Source organism: Seriola aureovittata, chromosome 8 (assembly GCF_021018895.1).
Source record: "Seriola aureovittata isolate HTS-2021-v1 ecotype China chromosome 8, ASM2101889v1, whole genome shotgun sequence".
Lineage (NCBI taxonomy): Eukaryota > Metazoa > Chordata > Actinopteri > Carangiformes > Carangidae > Seriola > Seriola aureovittata.
In genome coordinates, this window is record NC_079371.1 from 11581763 (window position 1) to 11597500 (window position 15738).

The window sequence follows — 15738 nt, forward strand, 5'->3', positions numbered from 1 at the left end:
TGAGGGGCAAAAAAAGTTTGCCAGGGCTTGATATCACCCTGCTGTCGAGCCATAGAAACTCTGTGTGTATTTGTGTTTGACCAGTATTTAGAGAGACAGAGGGTGGGATGACTGTTGGTGTAGGAACTAATGAAGTGTCATTCATGTAGGTAGAGCTTGGTGTTCATTGGTCAGTCCGCTAAGTCACTCAAACTGATGCAGAAGCCACGGGAATACGTCACGGTTACTAATCAAGCAATAAAAGATAAACAAAACAATTCAATCTTCTCAGATTAAATAAATAAGCCTATACAGCATATGTTAAACCAGTCTGTTCAATCAATGTTGTCAATAACAGTGATGCAGATCCTGGACCCCCCTGCAAAGGTCTGGGCTAAGCTCCCAGTGTCTTGAAAGCTAGCAACACCCCTGCTTCCAGCCCCTTTTCAGATTTAAAAATGAAAAATCTTTTTATGAGTGAAAACCATGTTAAAGAAAATGTTAATCATAGCAGCTTACATTTTATACAACTTAGGCTACTATAATAGTACATAAGGCATGGCATATTGTGTCATATTGTTCAGAATGTTTATTTCTGTACTAGCATCCTTTGGTTTCCATTAGTTCATACATTCTTGAATGAAGTAATGAAATAGCCCATTGCTGTGAACATCACTTCTGCTTTTGTTGTTGTCAGATCGATATTATCATTTTATGTCAATGCAGCTGTCTCCACTGCATGCAACAATGACGGAACTCAGTCAACTTAGATTTTCTACACGGATCGTCTTAAATGGGTTTCAAGTCTCTGTAACTTTGCATAATGCTGACTGTAAGGACAACTTGGAAAATGGTTACTGTAATTTAAATAGAATACAACACACATAAACAGTGGGTGGTTTATAGTATTGGATGCTGTGCAGAAAGAATGCTGAGCAGGTGCGAAACTTCCTTTGTCGGTGACTTACTTTGTGCTCAATTGAAGCAGCTGTATGCAGCTGCACACAGAAACAGTCTGGCACAGAAAGCAGCAATGAATATGAAATGCAGAGCTTAGCAAAGTCACGCAACCAAAGTTCGTATTCCCTAAGGGGAACGCTGGGAGTAATTCTCTCCAGTGTGACTGTAAAAAATCACAACTTCAATTTGGACAATCATTTGATCTGGTCTATATCTGCCGTGAAAAATTCGAAAACCCAGTGAAGTCGGTGGAACTATGCGAATTTATTTCACGTCTTAAAATAAGCTCAGCACAGTGCCTTGAAAGGCATTGAATTTGCAGCTGGAAAGCAATTAATTGGTGGATTTATTCTATTTACACAGGGCATTGTGATCAAGAGGACTGACTATAATAACTGGAGAGATTCTAAGAAAGGACGAAGTATGTGTTTGCGTGAGGCAGAGAGAAGGGGTGGGGGTATTTGCATTTATTGTAAGGGTGCAGGTATAAAGAAGAGCACAGGGCACACCCAACTCTCTCGACTTCTAATAACTGTGTAATAACGGCCCTCGCAGCGCGTGGAGCTGCTGTAGCGGGTCTGTGAGGGACTTTGAGCTTCTCGCTGTGTGTGTCCAGCTCCAGCCCTCTGCTCTCCTCCCATTGCTATGGTCGTCCACATGCGCGGTTGCAATTTCAGCACCACAGACAGTTCCCTCTCCAGCTCCAGCCTCAGCACCGACGCCACCCTGCGGGACACCCCGGCGTCCCACAGCCCCGGCGGGCTGAGCCGGACTGGCCACACAGTGGTGGCAGTATGCCTCGGCTTCATTCTAGTCGCGGGAATCCTCAACAACTTCCTCACTCTGCTCGTGTTCGCCAAGTTTCGCTCTCTCTGGACGCCCATCAATCTCATCCTGTTGAACATCAGCCTGAGCGACATCCTCGTTTGCGTTTTCGGGACACCCTTCAGTTTTGCTGCGAGTCTGCACGGGAGGTGGCTCATTGGAGAGTACGGCTGCAAGTGGTACGGGTTCGCCAACTCCCTCTTCGGTAAGTGACACCTGCAAATATAGACTCTGAATATATCTGTTTACTCTTTCCACCAACTTGTGTTGAAAGTAGTAACTTTTATGATGAATTCAACAAGTTGGGGATACTGACTTTGTTAAAGGCAGTGGTGGAAGAAGTATTTAGATCCTTTGATAATAGTGTAGCAACACTTGGGTGTAGAAATACAAATTTACAAATAAAAGTCCTGCATTCAAAATTGTAAAGTAAAAGTGCAAAACTATTATCAGCCAAATATTAGATATCAAAAAGTAAAAGTACATAGAACCTTTTAGAGTATTATTAATATTGGATCATTATTGATGTAGTCCATGTAAGCTGCTGTAATAATATAGCATACTTTAAATCTTGCAATTTATATGTAAAATCTTAATGTGCAAGTAGCATATAGTTATAAGTATACAGTTAGTGCAGTAGGATCAAAATTACAATACCTCTCTCTGAAATGTAGTAGTGTAAAATCATAAACATAGCATAATCTGAAAATACTATTATCTCAAAATTACAGAACTAATTTCCACCACTTGCTAATTAAAGCAAAAACAACCATGCTGCAGTTCAAGTATCACCGATTTGAGTCAAACAGAAGGGCGTCAGAGAAGAAAGATTTCTCCATTCATTTTAAATTGATATGTATCATCAATACAGTTGATTGGCTATTTTAAGACCGAAGACAACACTGAGATTCAAAACATAACTAGGCTATTATGAGGCTACACATGGAAGCCAGTGACAGTGAGAGACAGTATACTGTTGCAGTCTATTCATCCTGTGCAGATGATTCAGGTCCAATGTGACATTTTATGGAGTTCATTTGGTTTTGCTCCTTTGACCTCTTATTCTGTTGAATCCTGAGCACCAGCCCCTCTATAGGCAGCATACAGGAACATATACTGTAGGCCTATACGGGGCGTGTAAGAACTATAATGAAATATTTCAGTTCAAAGATTTTAGCAGCTGAGTTAGAAATGCACATCCTGTCTTTGTATTTGTTGGACAAAAGAAAACTTTGTATTATCTCATCATCCTACTGATGCATCACAGTTAACACACACATTTACATGCCCTTCAATATGGCAAGGCAATTTCATTTATGTAGCACCACTTAGACACAAGGCTATTTAAAAGTGCTTTACAGAGGGAACCGCTAAGTTAAAGGTAAGACATTAAGAAGACATTAAAATTGCATTTAAAAGACAATAAAACAGAAACAAAAGCATTTAAAGGACAGTACAAAAATTCTTTTTCACACACACATCCACAAACATTGTTAAAGGACAAATCCAACCCACAATCTAACTAACCAAGAAGGTTTGACAGTGAAGCTCACTTTTTTAATTATCAACAGTCATTCGTGTAGGTGAGGAGTTGAGGCTAGCAAGATTGTACCTTCTTTATGCAGTCTGAAGGCATTCTGGGAAATGTATTAACGTGACTATAGCGCTAAATGGAATTTCAAGTCCATGAATATCTGTACCAAATTTTATGGCAATCCATCCAGTAGTTTTTGAGACATTTCTCTCAAAACCACAGATTGAAACCTTGTGGTGGTGCTAGAGGAAAAGTCAGCTGTTGATCACCAAAGTCATCAGGATTCAATGTGTATAAACTATGAATATCTCTGGCAATCCATCAAACGGTTGTTCAGATCCCTCAGTCTGGACCAAAGTAGTGGACCAACTGATACACCTTTGTTGCCATCCACAGAGGCAGCGAAAAGGCACAGTGATGACAGCAGCTGAACATCGTGTGAGGGGTGGGTTATTCTTTGAGGGTCTTTTGGTCTTAAGATTTTCTGTCACAATAAAAGGAGAAAGGAACACTTTTCCACACACATTCAGATGACCCACAGTCACCTCAGTCATTTACAGAGCTAGTCTTCAGTGACGTCCTGTCAGTCACTCGTTTCTACACTATAATTACTCCACTAATTTATACAGTACATTTAGTGCCTCACTGTCTAAGATTGGTGAGGATCAACAGCGGTGAGAGGGCACATGTTTCAATAATATCATGTGATGGTCGCATACAGCTTCAAATGAAAGTTTTGCCTTGTTGTAAATGTATAATATAAAGCACTTAGGTTACATTAGGATGTAATGAAATTACATGAAACTGCAAGGCAGGTTGGGCATGAACTGTCCCTCCACCGAGCGAACCAGTTAAGAATTGTTGGTGGAAAAATGAGAAGCATTGTTCCAAAGATGAACTAAAAATTGCTCTCTGATTATTATATTTAACTTATTCTGTGTGTTTTCTCCTCTTTTGCTTCATAAGGGATTGTGTCCCTGGTGTCCCTGTCTGTTCTCTCCTATGAGCGCTACACCACTGTGCTGCGTTCCTCCCAGGTTGACATCTCCAACTTCAGGAAGGCCTGGCTCTGTGTCGGAGGCTCCTGGCTATACTCTCTCCTCTGGACATTGCCACCCTTCCTGGGGTGGAGCAGTTATGGGCCCGAGGGACCCGGGACCACATGCTCTGTGCAGTGGCACCTCCGCTCGCCCACCAGCATCTCTTATGTGTTGTGTCTCTTCATCTTCTGCCTGCTGCTGCCCCTTCTACTCATGGTCTACTCTTATGGCCGAATCTTGATTGCAATCAGGAGGGTGAGTGCATACTAACCTGTTACACACTTAAAAAGAACTTGCCACATTCAACACATCAGTCGGTCTAACGTGCCTGACATAGGATTAACAGCTTACTAACCAGATGTAAAGTATCATTAACATATCATCTACTGAAAACTGCTTTGATTCACAGATACACCGACAATATTTAAAAAAAAAAAAAAAAAAAAATTTTAGGAGTTGTACAAGTAACTCTTTTACTGACATTATACAAAACACACATAAAACTTGTTTAATAGATTGTTTTTTATGCAGTGTGTTTTATAGGGGACACAAAAACAAAAAAGAACGCATACGACGCAAAGTTTAGGTCAAGGGGCCATTGCTTTCTTTGGATTTCAGTGTTTGTATTATTGTATGTGTACATACTTTCTCATTCATGTGCAAGAGGGAATGGGAACGTCTTCCCATAAAATAGCACAAATGAGAAAGTCACTGAAAACAGATGGCAGCTGGAGTTAAAGCGGCTTGGATCTAAATTTAGATACCTATGTGCGGTTTCAGCTACGTCTGTGGTGTATTGACGACTTTTCCACTGAAAATCCTTCCTGAAGTGTTTCCATTCGAATCTATTTCCCCCCTTTTTTTGTCACAGTTGTTTCACATTTCCTTCTTTGTTTGAAGCTTTATTATGTCACTGAAATAGGTGTGGCTGTACCTTTGTTATTGCATTTGCTATGGCTGGACACACTGTACAATCACTTACATTACCTGACAGAAAACCATATACACGTTTACAAAGGTTCAGTATAAAACACATATGGTACAGACTGCATGTATAGAGCTGTATAGGATAATGTGCTCAAAATGCTGCCTTTCACAGTCTGCTCAGCTATAAGCCTTAATAACTCTGATAAATTGGGCTCCATTGTGACTCTTGAGCTGTCAAGGTGTTCTTGAGACGTAAGATCGCAGCTCAGATTTGAGTGATGGCTGTCAAAATCCCACTAACACTTGGTCACATTTTCTTTTCTTTTTTTTAAGGTAATTTCAAGGAGCATCAAGCCAGATAATCCTAGAGGCCACAGCTCTGTGTTTACAGTTTTACAATCAATTTATCCAGCAGGAGAAGGAATGATGGGCAGCATCTTCAGAGGAGCGAGTGGGGTTTCAGAGCCTGGCAGCATTCTTGAGGGCAATGACCCCCTCTCAGTTTCCAGTGACTCATCCCCATCTCGGTGGGGTTTACATAAGCTTGCCAGTCTCACAAATAAGTGATGATAAAGGGCTCCAAATTAGTGTTGGGTCCCTCAATGCACTTTGCTGCTACTACTCCTATTAATGAATCACCTAGAAGGTATTTTTAGATCGTGGAAGCAACCCGTTACTAATGGATACCTGCTTTTATATAAACACCTCCATTTTTTTTTTTAAGCTCTGTGCACCCGAGGGAGTCAGAGCATATAAGGGCTTTGCTGATTTGATTACTGTGCCATTGAATGGGGGCTCAGCCACGCACTAGTCGCCCTCCAACTGAGAGCCCTGCCTTAGGCTTTTTTTAGAAACAAGAGCAATCAGTGTGCAGCGCATTCTGGTAGCTTCTCATAGGTGACTGAAAAAGACACGTCAGAAGGAGAGATGACATTTATATCAACAGCATCAGTGTGGATCGAGCTTGGAATTTTTTTTTCTCCACATGACAGCATCGCATTTAGATTGTATTCACCATGCTGTCTATAAAGCTTCTTCTACAAACTCACACATTTTTGAGATTTATTCTTACATAATTGTGTCTTGATGTATTGACAATGGACCTATTTCAACACAAAATATACAATTTTTTCCAAAACAAAAGGAAAAATGTATTTCCATTTATCTACTGGAGCACAATTCTGTAGCACTCTTGAGTTTATTTATCATATTTTAGTCTCTGTTGAAATATGACAGAATTGTGTATTAGGTCATTTGCTGGGGTGATTTAATTGAGATGCTTGTCATAATTTCTCTGTGGGTAATAGTGAGAACAAGAACAAAAGATCAGCCATGCAGAAATCACTGCTGATTGAACGTTGTCAGAATAGTTATTGCATGATAGGTGATGGAGGACACAAAGCAACAAAGGTTATGACCTAATTACATACAAGACGAAGTTTAATTGAGTGTATGAAAGATGTGCAGTAATCCGACAGAAAGGAGGGCCGCGTTCACCAGGCAGACATTCTCATTCTGAAGCACCCAGATGAGTATAACAACGATAATTACACAAGGCAGTGACCACAGGCGTATGAAATCAATACTGAGGAAGTGACAGTCACGGCAGACGAGGCAGCGCTTTAACCACTTGGCTTTTGATATACCTGAGCTAATTTTAGCCCACAGCCACAGTACATCAGGATGAAACCAGCAGGAAAGATGTAATGAAACACACCAGAGCATGTGCAATGGCCACGCTGCTGCTCACCAAACTTTAACCATGTGGTATTTTTTAATGAGTGCTTCTATGGTTACTGTGACATGACCATTACTGGGTCTTTGATCCACTAGATCCAGCAGTCATTCTTTTGTCTATGAAACAGTGGGGGACAATTGATAAATAGCACAAAATGAAAAAAAAGTTCAGTTTTTTTTTTTTTTTGGCTTGTCACGACACAAAAGAATCCAAAGCCCAAATGGATGTTAAAGATGAATGATTAAATGATTTCAGTTTACTTATCACGAGCAGTCCTCGGTGAAAGATGCCCCATATCTTTAAAACATAACACCAGACAGGGAAAGATGCTATTGAGTTGCATTAAGGGAAATGCATTATGGGAAATGTTGGATCTAGTGTTTTTGGAGCTTGACCCAAACAAGGCATGTAATCTGTCTCTTTTGAGGAAAGACTAAATTGCTGCAATGCCTCTTTAAATCCACTATATCTTGAATTACAAAAAATCTCAACTCAAGGTTCACTCAGCCTTTTCAGAGCACCTCACACCTCACGGCCTTCGTCAGAAAATGGAACTTGCTGAGGTGAGCTATGTATAAAATGGGGTAGTGACCAGAGTTGTGATTATAACCTCTTTCACATTGTTCTGATGGGTTTTTATTTATAGAAAAATTAAACAATATTAGTGTAGGTCGCTGCTCTCAACGTGTTGCTTTCATTCATCTCAGTGTCCACAGGTGGGATCCTTGAGAATCGAGGGAGGAGAGTTTCAGCATGCACTGTTGTGTCACAGTGTCTTTTTTGATAGTACCACTGGATGGCACCAATGAAAGACATTTTCAGATACTACACATAGTGTGGATTTAATGTAGTCAATCCCATGACAAACTAAGATAATGAATGCAACAAAATAAAGTAAATAAAGAAACAAAGAACCCACAGAAATTAATGTGGGAGAGGCATTGAAAACATTATCTAAGTCAGTACTTGGTAAAATCTTTGTCAAGACAGGTTTAACATCTGTACCCCTTCCTCTCCTCATTTTTTACATCACCAGGTGGGTAAGATCAATCTGATGGCAGCTCAGCGCAGAGAGCAGCACATTCTGGTGATGGTGCTATCCATGGTGTCCTGCTACATGCTGTGCTGGATGCCCTACGGCATCATGGCCCTGATAGCTACCTTCGGTAAGCTGGGACTGGTCACTCCCATGGCTAGTGTGGTGCCCTCAGTCCTAGCCAAGTTCAGCACTGTCATCAACCCAGTCATCTACATGTTCTTCAACAACCAGGTGAGAAACTTGGGCAGAGTGGTGATTTAAAGGTGACCCAGAATCCCCATCTTCACTCCATTTGTCACTAGACTGAAGTATGTTATGTAAGATCTGTTGGTTGCAGTACATGTGACTGCTCTGCTCTGTTTAATTGTAAAGTGGAGAGGAAGCTCAGTCTCAGTCATTTTACTCTCAGTGTCTCTTTATCGCCACTTAATCAGGTGTTACACGCATGAAGTTTACCGCCAAGTCAGTGCTTACTGGAAATGATGAATCCTCTATTTTGTGCTTTCACACAGTTTTATAGGTGCTTTGTGGCCTTGATGAAGTGCAACGGAGAACCCCAGTCTGTTCAAAGAGGGGTGCACCCAACACCCAGGACACAGCTTTCAGGCTTCTTCCCCATTCATAGACAAGCCTCTCTGAGCTCTGCACAACCTCAAATCCACAGCAGCTCCAGAAACGCTGCCCTCTGCAGCCGCCACAATGACCACCACACACTTGTTGTCCACTACACTCCATAAATGTTTTTTTCATCTTTTTCATCTGACAGACTGTGAAAGTTAAAAAAAATATTTGTTTGTTTTTTTTCTGAATTATTGTCCAGAGTCCAAAGTGCAACTAAAAGACACAACTGCCCTCTCTCAACACCTTGCCTTTGATTTTACATATGAAGATGAATGTTACTGTCAACTATTTAACATTTAAATGTAAACTCGTTGCCATGCAGTTCAGCCTCTGCTTTAATGCATATTTAAGTTGATCATCTGTTGATCTTCCATATATGCATATAACTATGTATAGTATCTGTTCTGAATGAAAGCTCTGGAAATGCATTATGTTAGTTTTCTCTCTCGCATGTACATGCAGATATACTGTAAATCAAAGATCAATGAATGTCTTTCATGGTTTACATGAAAATAAACTCCACCCCCTCCTATCAGTTAGACATACAGTATTTAGGTGTCTTTGATTTTGAAGCATCATCCTTGTCTCTCAGTTCTTTTCCTTTTCCACAATAAACAGCCACCACAATTACTACAACATAGTACTGTGTAATATGCCACTTAATGGACAGAATTTAACATATAGAGATCCTGGTTCAACAATTACACGAATATAACTTAACACTATTAATGAAATTATCACATATTGTCTGACGACATTGACGAAAAAGTAGGAAAAAAAAGAGGGTTTATCAACATTTAATATATTCATTGTAAGTATATTCATGTAAATACTGTATGTACATATTTACAGTTGATGAAAATTTGAACCACTAGGGGGAAGCTATGAGCCGTTGCAAAAGACACACGAAACAAGTGCTATTTATATGAACATTTGAAGTCTTCTCCTAGTGGTTGCATTCCCACAACTAGACATATGTGAAAGTACAAGCAAACAATTTATGTTGTTTTGGCTGCATGTGTGTCAGTGTAAATTTTTAGATGAAAAACATTTTTTTATTGGAAAAATTCTACTTAAATAAACTTCAGGTCAGAGATGCTATTTTAACACAAATTCATGAATGTATTCTATTGTATAGCATATCTAGTTCTTTTATGGTGTGCACTGTACAGTATACATAGAGTACAGTATTTATACATATTTAGGTTTTTTAGGTTTAATGTGGTTTAAAAGCACCACCTGTACTGGGTTAACTTTAACCACGCAGTACCAGTGGATGAAGAAACTCACATTTCATACTAAATGTTATCAGTTCAACATTCAAAACTGCAAAGGATAAACATATTATTAACAATCAGTAACAAATATTGTCATGAAATTTTAAGAAGAGTTAGAGTAGATGATAGCAGTGGTATGGCAGCAGTAAAAATATCACTACCACTAAGTCATACAACCCATTGTCTTGGGTGGTTTTCTACTCACTCACTAACTCAGTATTGCTGTGATTATGATTTTTAAAATCTATCTCTCTAGCTACCAAGCTATCTGTCACTCAGGTAAAAGATCCTAAGCTGCTTTCTGCTTTTACAGCACTCTGTGACTAACGGGTTGAATATGCCACATAAAAAAATGTTTCACATTAGCTTGAAGAGACTGTGTGGGTACAACGAAATTAGCGGGTCACATACCAGGTGAATGTGCCACCACAACCAAGTACAGTTCACATATTCTGTGGTTGTTATTACATATTGACAAACCTGTCATTTCAAATTGAACTGAACTGAACGGATTTCAGAAAGCTCTTAGCCGTACTGACCTGGCATTTGGCCATTGCATATAGTTCTTTGAAGGTGTCCCTTCTGAATTCCATGTAAAGTAAATAACCAAATAATCAAAGCAACTTTGTAAAAATTTGAGAAAAAACTCCTTGGTTACGTTTTGGAGTGCATGGTCATACAGTCTGATTTTGTGTAGTGGTCACTGAACCATGACATTGATTTTTTATTAAGAGTAGTGTGTGTAGTAAATGTGTACTTTTCTGCTTTTAGTATGACTCTTTAAATCATATCTGTTTGCTGCTGCTGCGGTCATTTGTGAGCACTTAATAAAAAGGCATTCCAGTACGCTCTGTGTAATGTTGCCAACTTTAAATTCTATTATGTATTGTATGTCATACATTATAATACACTTCATAGGAATTTGTACCCTATTTGCCAAAAACAGGTGAGTTGCCACACTGATACAGAAATACTGAGTAATGCAAAGTCACATTTTGAGGAATTTAGGTACACATGTCAGAGAGGAAGGGAAAAAAATGCAACAAGGTATTTCACATGCACACATACACACATGTACTCACCAAAGGTCACATCTCTTTTGGATTTGTACCATGCAGACTTCAGAGCTTCCAGGAAGTAGCGAGAGTAAAACTCAGTTGCTCGAGAGAGCAGCAGTTCATAAGTGCATGGGATGTCACGGACACCAGGCAGATCTAGATTTCACCGCTCCTCTCTACCATGATCAACACTTACCAGACCAGCCTGGCTCCACCGCCGGTGCCGCCGCGCCTCAACAGGTCTCACCCGGTCCTCATCCCAACTCCCCTTCCATCACCAGGCCACAGCAAGCCTCTCATCCGATTCTTGGTTGGTGTAGTGGTGCTGCATTTATTGCTGTCTGTCGGAGGATTCATCTATCTGTACTACAATGACAAAATGGTAAAAAGTTTCTCTTATAAACAAAGATTTTAACGAAGTACAGTTAAGATGTCTTGGTTGCAATTACAAAGTAATATTCCAAGCCATTACAAGTTAAAACATTTTACTTTGCATTTACTTTATAAAGATGATAACTTATAGAAAAAAAACAATATTGTTATTGAAAAAATTTCAACTTCAATTAGTATTACACTTAAAAACCAAGTTTTAATTTAATTTAATTTAGTTAATTTTAAATTACAACAAACAAAACTTTTTTATTACAGATATCTTTCAGTTGCATTTCTAAACTAACACATGAAGTAACTGTCTACAGCACTGTGAATGGTTTTGACCACACTAAGGTACTGAAATAGATCTGTCTAAATTCACATATTTGAAACACAGGAAATGCTCTTGAACAAGCAGGTTAGGTGTCAGTACAGTATCTTGTTACAAGGAGAGCATTTAGTGAACAAAGAGTGGAAGCCGTATGCTTATGAATATTATACATAAATAATAAGTTTAATAGGGAACTCTATGTTCAGGATGTTTTACTGATCTACTTTATTCATTCCTACAGCAAAGACCTCCCTCAGCTGAAGGACAAGGTAAATTCATTTCATTTATTTCTTCCTGAAAGTAATTTTATACATTAAGTTGATTACAAAAATCCACTCTGAAAAATGTCTCTGACCAGATGTTTGTTCTTTTCTCCAGCTGCTTTTTCCTCATCAGAAGAACAGAGAAGTGCCTACAAAACCTTGGCAGGCATGGTAGTCGACAGCAAAGCACCAAAGAAATCTTCAGGTAAGAAAATATAAAAATTACAGATTTTGATTTTTTTTTTTTAAATGCAACCATAAATAGCTAAAAATCTATTTAGAAGAGTAAAATATTTTCAATAATAATTGATATAAAATGATATATAAATAATATAAACCCTTCCCCCTGTCTCTCCAGCTGGCTATCTCATGTGGGACATGGACCACTCAATTCGTAGGAACATCAACTACTACCACAAGAGCTGGCTGACTATCCTGCAGTCTGGTGAATACTACGTCTACTCCACAGTGACCTTCACCAAGAGCGACTTAATGGCCCCACTAGCCAGCAGAGTCAAGCTGAGGAAAGACGAAAAAGGAGAAGAGAAGACTGTGATGCAGGCCTCCTGCAGTCTGCACAGAGAGAAAGAATCTATCCCTCAATTGTGCACAGCCACGCATGGAAGGGTGGTCACACTCGAGAAAGGAGACCAGCTCAGTGTCTGGGTACAAAACCTTTCACTGGTGGACTACGATGACATAGCCACAACCTTTGGGATGTACAAACTGTAGGACTTCTATATGAGCATGTGCATGGACCTAAGCTAAAGAGTGGGAACTCAGTAAATGGATGGACGTGGATATAAATCTACTGAGAACACTGTTAAATACTCGGGACTGATAACTTTTTTTGTGGTTTTGAGACACAAACCACATTCCTAAACTATAATTTATTAAATTCCATATACATGTGTGTTATTGTTTGTTTCTATGGTAAATTTATGAATGGTTCTGTTCTGTATTTATTGATGTAAATGAGATTGTATGGATGTGAAATGAAATTCTTATATTTAATCTAAAATTATTTCTATATATTTCTTCTCTTCTCATCAGTTTTTCTTGCATCTGCCCATTTAGACATTAGACTTAAACATCTGGTCTAAAGCACCACATATTAGATGTTGCCAGTGTTGGATTACACAGCTACTCTGTGTGCATGTACAAGAATGGAGCATATCTGAATGAACATGCAGAATATTTTAAATGGTGAAAAGGAAAGGTTTCTGTTAAGAAAAAAAGTCCTAAAAAGAATCAGTGTTGAGATGCTTCATGAGTCAGGATTAGGGACAGGGGATCAGGTGAATTTATACAAGTTAAAATCATCATTAACACTGCAACGTTTGCTGAAGACCATCAACACTCTTCCTCTGACTTACCCAAAATGGTCCTCCATTGGCTACTCAAAGATCAGACAGCAATCGTATCTACTGTAAAGTGCAAAACCCTCTAGTTCAGCCTGTTCCGCTGTGGTCTGAAATTAATCTAGGAGACAAGAAACCACAGAGCGTAGTTGGATTTTGTCATGATGCTAATCCACAAGAAACAGGACCACTCAAGAAGTGGGTTACCACTTGAAAAGGTTAACTAATCTTAGTAATGTCGATCTCTCATAAGCTGTACACACACATCAAACTGCATGTTGTTTTCAGTGGTACAAGAAAGATCACCTTGGTGGGAAACAATTACAGTATCAACATGTGATTATTTTTAGAAAGTCAAGACTACAAATCATATACGTGTTTTACTGCTGACAGTTTTTCAAAGCAAGCTGCAGATTTTCCACTTTTGTAGTATTTTTCCTTCTTTCCAGGGAGCCAGTGGTTTCCATTGATTTCCATATGGTGTATGAGTCATAATTATTACAAAGCAATTTAAACTTGTTTCAGGTGTGTCATCAATCACGATGAACTTAAAGTTTTCCTTATTGACATGTATGAGTACAGTGCCTCACAATGACAAGATTTACTGTAATGTATTGCACTACTCAAGAAAGACTTGTGTGCCATTTGATTTTTACATTGTATAAAATTAAATTTAGACCAACAGCTGCCTAAAAGGTGGGAAAAATTATTCAAAATTCTGAAAGAGCGGTTTGAAAAGAACAGTTTGAACTACAGTTCTCAGTAACTGTTCTGGATTCCTGGTAAATGTGAGGGTTAAAACATGAAAAAATGCCAGTTAAGATGCCCATGTGCAGGTTAGACGCTGCCCTGCTTTTTCATTGAAGCACTGGTCGCTCCTTATCCTACAGGTATGAGTTAGAAGTAACTTTAAGCTGCTTGGTGACTAATATAAGATTTTAAAAATACTGGGTGAGTAATATAAAAAAGTTCTACCCCCACCAACCCATCAAAAGTAAAAATGTGCAGTGCAGTGCAGATTCAAGGTTAGCACCACAGACATTACAAAACCTACCAGTGTTTCACACATGGAAAATTTGAATATCTATAGAGGTGTGTACAGATGCAGAGGCGACGAACTCTCACAGGATGTCATTCTAGTCACTCCTTCCATAAAGGGTTTCTTGCTACCGAATCTGAACAACCTACAAATTCCTGAACCACACATGTGCTGAATGCTGCATGGAAAAGCCACATTGGTGGATTTTCCAGTATGAATAAAAGGAGCACACAGTTTATGCTGTGTGGTTGAAACATGTGTGAAATCTTTGGAGTTTTCCATTTCTCACTTTTTGAAATTGATGTCAGAAGCTAAACTCCACTTGTTATATTAAATTTTTAATAAAAGAATGACCATACCAAACATAAAGTACAGAGTGTCTAGAAAAAAAGCATTACAATACTTGCAACAACAATAATTGCATAGAACAACCTTTCAAAAACAATACACACAGTGGTCTGGAGATGTCATTTCAAATAAACAAGATGAAACCGGAGTTTAGCCCCCTCCCACCAGTAAGTGCTCACTGAGGCTTATGGGAATTGAAAACTACAGTATGTTATACTTAATGAAAACAATTTAAAATACAGAAACAGCAACAACGTTAATCTCAACAGCAAAGATGATCGTACATCTGTCCAGGCAGCAGAGCCTCTGTTAACGCTGAAGACAGTCTGCTTGCTAACTGTGCGTCCCAGTAGGAACAGCGGTTAAAGATCAGTCACAGCAAGAATTCACCTTGCTTTAGCGCACTCGAGCAAGACAGTGACTCTGCTGTAGATGTACCAGTGCTGCCTTGTACCCTACACAGTGCTCTGACCTCCCTGTAAAGAGGTGCACGCAAACACAGCACTTCCCAACAGGGATTGTACAGTATTACAATATTATTACATTTTGTATCATTTGTAATGAAACCTGGGACCTGCTCTGTTGTCTTTAAACAATCATCAATACCAAGAGACTTGATTAAATAAAGGCAAAGGGAACATAATGAACGGCCTAACTGTGTGGTGGCTAAACCACATGGCCTGGCCCTTTTTGGTTAATAAATTGGGTTAATTCATTCATTATTGCAATTTCTCCAAATCTGGCCTACCATGCTGGGGCTAACCCAGAAGTCAGTCAGTAAAGCAGTCACTTATTGCATTTCGATAGCATCCACTGCTGCTCTGCAGCGCAGCAAGAGTAGATAACAGTGTTGACAGTGCACACACTCAGCCTCATGAGGAAATGTACCGCTGTATCGCAAAGAGGCTGCATCTTAAACAGCACACAGAGCCCTGTTTGTTTTTCAGACCCAATATAGACCCACTAAGCTTGAGCCATTCTCATTAAAATATTACTACAATCCATCTCTGACACTTTCAACATAAA

General features: G+C 39.2%; 3 protein-coding genes across 5 annotated transcripts in view; 2 read left to right on the plus strand and 1 right to left on the minus strand.

Annotated features, from left to right (window-relative positions):
- The first annotated feature begins 1317 nt into the window (after positions 1 to 1317).
- Positions 1318 to 9362, plus strand: tmtops3a (teleost multiple tissue opsin 3a). Its single transcript, XM_056382208.1, has 4 exons — positions 1318 to 1969; positions 4265 to 4593; positions 8040 to 8273; positions 8555 to 9362. Exons 1-4 carry the CDS (start codon positions 1585 to 1587, stop codon positions 8777 to 8779), a joined length of 1173 nt encoding a protein of 390 aa, XP_056238183.1. The 5' UTR covers positions 1318 to 1584; the 3' UTR covers positions 8780 to 9362.
- A 1744-nt stretch (positions 9363 to 11106) lies between these two features.
- Positions 11107 to 12996, plus strand: cd40lg (CD40 ligand). The gene is made up of 4 exons (XM_056382711.1): positions 11107 to 11380; positions 11943 to 11970; positions 12080 to 12169; positions 12323 to 12996. Exons 1-4 carry the CDS (start codon positions 11180 to 11182, stop codon positions 12694 to 12696), a joined length of 693 nt encoding a protein of 230 aa, XP_056238686.1. The 5' UTR covers positions 11107 to 11179; the 3' UTR covers positions 12697 to 12996.
- Positions 12997 to 14681: 1685 nt separating this feature from the next.
- The window catches only part of arhgef6 (Rac/Cdc42 guanine nucleotide exchange factor (GEF) 6), a 26634-nt gene continuing 25577 nt past the window's right edge, over positions 14682 to 15738 (minus strand). For all 3 annotated transcript variants that reach the window (XM_056382710.1, XM_056382709.1, XM_056382707.1), the window contains one exon: positions 14682 to 15738. This exon is cut by the window's right edge and continues 1553 nt beyond it. The gene's annotated coding sequence lies outside the window, so the exon portion shown is untranslated.

Bases quoted from the DNA above. Each gene is read 5' to 3' on its own strand.
- tmtops3a (XM_056382208.1), top strand. From the start codon at position 1,585: ATGGTCGTCCACATGCGCGGTTGCAATTTCAGCACCACAGACAGTTCC. The intron at 1,970-4,264 runs GTAAGTGACACC...TTGCTTCATAAG, and splicing joins GTTCGCCAACTCCCTCTTCG to GGATTGTGTCCCTGGTGTCC. The intron at 4,594-8,039 runs GTGAGTGCATAC...TTACATCACCAG, and splicing joins TCTTGATTGCAATCAGGAGG to GTGGGTAAGATCAATCTGAT.
- cd40lg (XM_056382711.1), top strand. From the start codon at position 11,180: ATGATCAACACTTACCAGACCAGCCTGGCTCCACCGCCGGTGCCGCCG. The intron at 11,381-11,942 runs GTAAAAAGTTTC...TCATTCCTACAG, and splicing joins TGTACTACAATGACAAAATG to CAAAGACCTCCCTCAGCTGA. The intron at 11,971-12,079 runs GTAAATTCATTT...TCTTTTCTCCAG, and splicing joins TCCCTCAGCTGAAGGACAAG to CTGCTTTTTCCTCATCAGAA.